General features: G+C 38.1%; 1 protein-coding gene across 1 annotated transcript in view; it reads right to left on the bottom strand.

The window, feature by feature from the left end:
* Window positions 1–297: 297 nt before the first annotated feature.
* The window catches only part of LOC103521082 (trafficking protein particle complex subunit 10-like), an 8,906-nt gene continuing 5,526 nt past the window's right edge, over window positions 298–3,677 (bottom strand). The window contains exons 6-10 of the mRNA XM_026831917.1: window positions 3,417–3,543; window positions 2,920–3,063; window positions 1,942–2,148; window positions 1,297–1,467; window positions 298–534 (exon numbers count right to left, since the gene is read on the bottom strand). Coding sequence (XP_026687718.1) covers window positions 298–534; window positions 1,297–1,467; window positions 1,942–2,148; window positions 2,920–3,063; window positions 3,417–3,543 — 886 coding nt within the window. The remainder of the gene's footprint in view (window positions 535–1,296; window positions 1,468–1,941; window positions 2,149–2,919; window positions 3,064–3,416; window positions 3,544–3,677) is intronic.

Raw genomic sequence — 3,677 nt, forward strand, 5'->3', positions numbered from 1 at the left:
TCTGGCTTCCCAATATTTACCTACAATGTCGTTGCTGGCTTCAAAGGCAGGACAGGAGTTAAGGTGAACTGAGTTCATAGGACTTTTTAAGGAACAAATAGGAGAAGATTTTAGACCAAAGCGATGAAAAATCAATATAAAACACTTACTTTTCACATTCTCCGAGCTGCTTGTAATATTCAATCAGCTTGTACATCGTGTTTAACGTGAGCAGCGACCAGTTATCGTCTTCGAACGAGTCCAATGAATTGGACAAGAACTTGGCAGACATTCTAGTGAAAAATCAATATAAAACACTTACTTTTCATATTCTCCGAGCTGCTTGTAATATTCAATCAACTTGTACATCGTGTTTAACGTGAGCAGCGACCAGTTATCGTCTTCGAACGAGTCCAATGAATTGGACAAGAACTTGGCAGACATTCTAATGTCACCCGATCTTTCAAAGAAGGCCGCCAGACTGCGCTCTATTTGACGTGCGAAGCGCAACCGACCAATGTATTTGTATCTGCCTAGCGCTAGTTCTGAAAGTTCCTGCAACAAACGATTGAAGATCTTTCGAAGAAGGCTGCTAGACTACGCTCTATTTGACGTGCGAAGCGCAACCGACCAATGTATTTGTATCTGCCTAGCGCTAGTTCTGAAAGTTCCTGCAACAAACGATTGAAAACTAAGTTAGGCGTTGAGTGTTAAGAGGTTAAAATGTAAAAAAAAAAAAAACCTTACGTGCAACCATAGTTAGCAATTTTTTTTCTTTTTGCTAGAGACAGGTCTTTAGCTGTTAAAGCTTTTTTAATCAGCTCACGAGGATAGTCGCTTTTGAGCTGACATTTGGTTTTGGCTACAAAATATTACGAGTGGATGCCCTTCGCACTCAACCTTTGCTATTTGCCCTAAGCTTTATAGTTCACAAGGTTTTACAGTCCCTGAGCCAGACTAAGCTGGTCTACTCCTTGTTTAAAGCAACCAGGAACACATAATAAAGAAACGAAAAATAAAATAGATAGAACTTGATTTGGAACACTTACTAAATATTGAGTTCTTAGCTGTTAAAGCTTTTATAATCAGCTCACGAGGATAATCGCTTTTGGGCTGACATTTGGTTTTGGCTACAAAATATTACGAGTGGATGCCCTTCGTACTCAACCTTTGCTATTTGCCCTTAGCTTTATATTTCACAAGGTTTTACAGTCCCTGAGCCAGACTAAGCTGGTCTACTCCCTGTTTAAAGCAACCAGGAACACATAATAAAGAAACGAAAAATAAAATAGATAGAACTTGATTTGGAACACTTACTAAATATTGAGTTCTAAAGGCTTCTTTGGACGAGAGGGCTTCCTTGAGCTTCACAATGGGTACTGAGTCCGAGTCCCCCATACCTGCGGTCAACATGACTACAGTGTGAAGATGTTTGCTCGTAGTTTCAGTCTCGGGGAGAAGGCCACATAGTTCTGCTAGTTCATACAGCTGAGGAACAGAAAACGAAGCCGTTCTTAAATAAAATAGAAAGCCGAACAGAAAATGGCCCTTCTTTCATATAAGGTGCCTTTTTTATGTTAAAGAAAAATAGAAAAGAAGAAAATTATAGGAAATATAGAATATGAGAGATCTTGACCTCGGCATTACTCCAAAGCATGTTCTCCTACAATGGCATGCCTATCCGGGGACGGAAAAGTTTGGTCAGAAAATTTCCTCCCTACCAGGACCTCTCGACCACAGAGGAGGGCAGATATAAGGTAGGTATGTTTTCTTTAACTAATCTCTTTTACACGCCCACAGGCCTCCAGGAGTTTTAATCCCATGACCATTGTACTCTGTGAATTATTCTTGTATGACATTTCCCACTATGACTTTTTCTCTACTGAGGCCACCCCCAGTATAATGACAGCTTATTCAGGTAGGATACACAAGGTAAATAATTCTCTTCTATGTTTCTCTTACCTTATCTCTCGTATAAGCCCACAGGCCTGCAGTATACTGGGAGCAAGCCTCCACCTGGCTTGTATCCTGGAACTTGTCACACGTATGCAGGACTTCCAGACAGCAGAGGAAAACCCAGCAAGCTACACTACCGGGACTACGGGGAATCTCCAGGATATTTAACTCGTTCAGACAGTTGTGAAGGAACCCCAGGGTTCTCTGAGCCAGCTGAAAGAAGAAATCATTTATTTTTTTATAAATTGAAGTAATTGAGGTGACCTAAGGAGGCCTAAGATGAACTGAAGGAATTTAAACAAGGTTTTATATACTTATTTGTAAACTTTACCTTTGAAATATATATGACCTTGTTTAGACTGCAGGGGTAGAGGGACTTTTCAGTCTTATTCTAGCAGGATAAACAAGGTAGCTATATTCTATTCTAATTGATAAGTACTTTCTCTGCTGAAAATCGCATTAAAAAAGATTTGGCAATCCACCCTTCTTTTATTGTTTCAATATTATTTGGAAAAGACTGACAAGAAATGCCGACCCCTAGGTATTAATTAGGAAAAGGTTAGGAAGATTAATATTTACATTAGGATAATACACACCATAAATAAATCTCCTCCCATAGTTATTTGTAAACTTTACCTTTGAAATATATAAGACCTTGTTTAGACTGCGGGGGTAGAGGGACTTTTCAGTCTTATTCTAGCAGGATAAACAAGGTAGCTATATTCTATTCTAATTGATAAGTACTTTGTCTGCTGAAAATCCCATTAAAAAAGATTTGGCAATCCACCCTTCTTTTATTGTTTCAATATTATTTGGAAAAGACTGACAAGAAATCCCGACCCCTAGGTATTAATTAGGAAAAGGTTAGGAAGATTAATATTTACATTAGGATAATACACACCATAAATAAATCTCCTCCCAAGTATAAATTAATACGTGGATTCAGATTGAAATAAAGATTTTTAAAAAAGTGTGTATAATTACCTCCCAGGGTCTCAAAGTGAGTAGCAAAATGGCCGCCTGTCTTGAAAACAAGTAGGATCTAAAGTCTAGCAGAGAACACTGAGATCTTTGTATGAGCGCTCTTAGTCTGAAATTATTAGGGGGGAATGCCCAGTCGAATGAGAGTCAACAATTATGTATCCAAAGAAATATAACGGTAAGCAATGACATCTGGAAAATTTAAAAATATATAAATGAACACGAGGGAACAAAGACAAAGGAATTTGATTTGAAATAATGGAACATTGTGGTTGAGTGGAAGAGCTCCTTTAGAAGAGTCCTGCTACAATAAATAAAGCAAGAAAAACAGAAAAAAACACACTCATTTACGCCACAATGTCATTCCTTTGAGACTGTCGATAATTATGACTTGACTTGGACTCCAACCAAAAACCTCTAGATCCGAAGTCCACCATAATAACCAGATAACCACTAAATAAATGCATTAAATTTATTACAATAAACTGAGTTAAACTTACATTGGATTTGAGTATCACCGTGTTTTCACCAGGTTTCAAAGTAACATTTGTACATGAGAATTTTTTCGTGTAGTTTCCCCTAGTTGGTATGGCGGTTTTGGTTAACTTTTGCTGACTATCTTGCCTCCTGTGAAGACAAAACCAAATATGATTAGGTAATTATTAAGACGTTGATACTAACAATATGGGGTCAAATTGATTGGAACAAACCTCCTCTTCAGGCATACTACATTTCAAGCGGCATAGGTTAGGACTTGCCCG

Source organism: Diaphorina citri, unplaced genomic scaffold, assembly GCF_000475195.1.
Source record: "Diaphorina citri unplaced genomic scaffold, Diaci psyllid genome assembly version 1.1 scaffold4495, whole genome shotgun sequence".
Lineage (NCBI taxonomy): Eukaryota > Metazoa > Arthropoda > Insecta > Hemiptera > Psyllidae > Diaphorina > Diaphorina citri.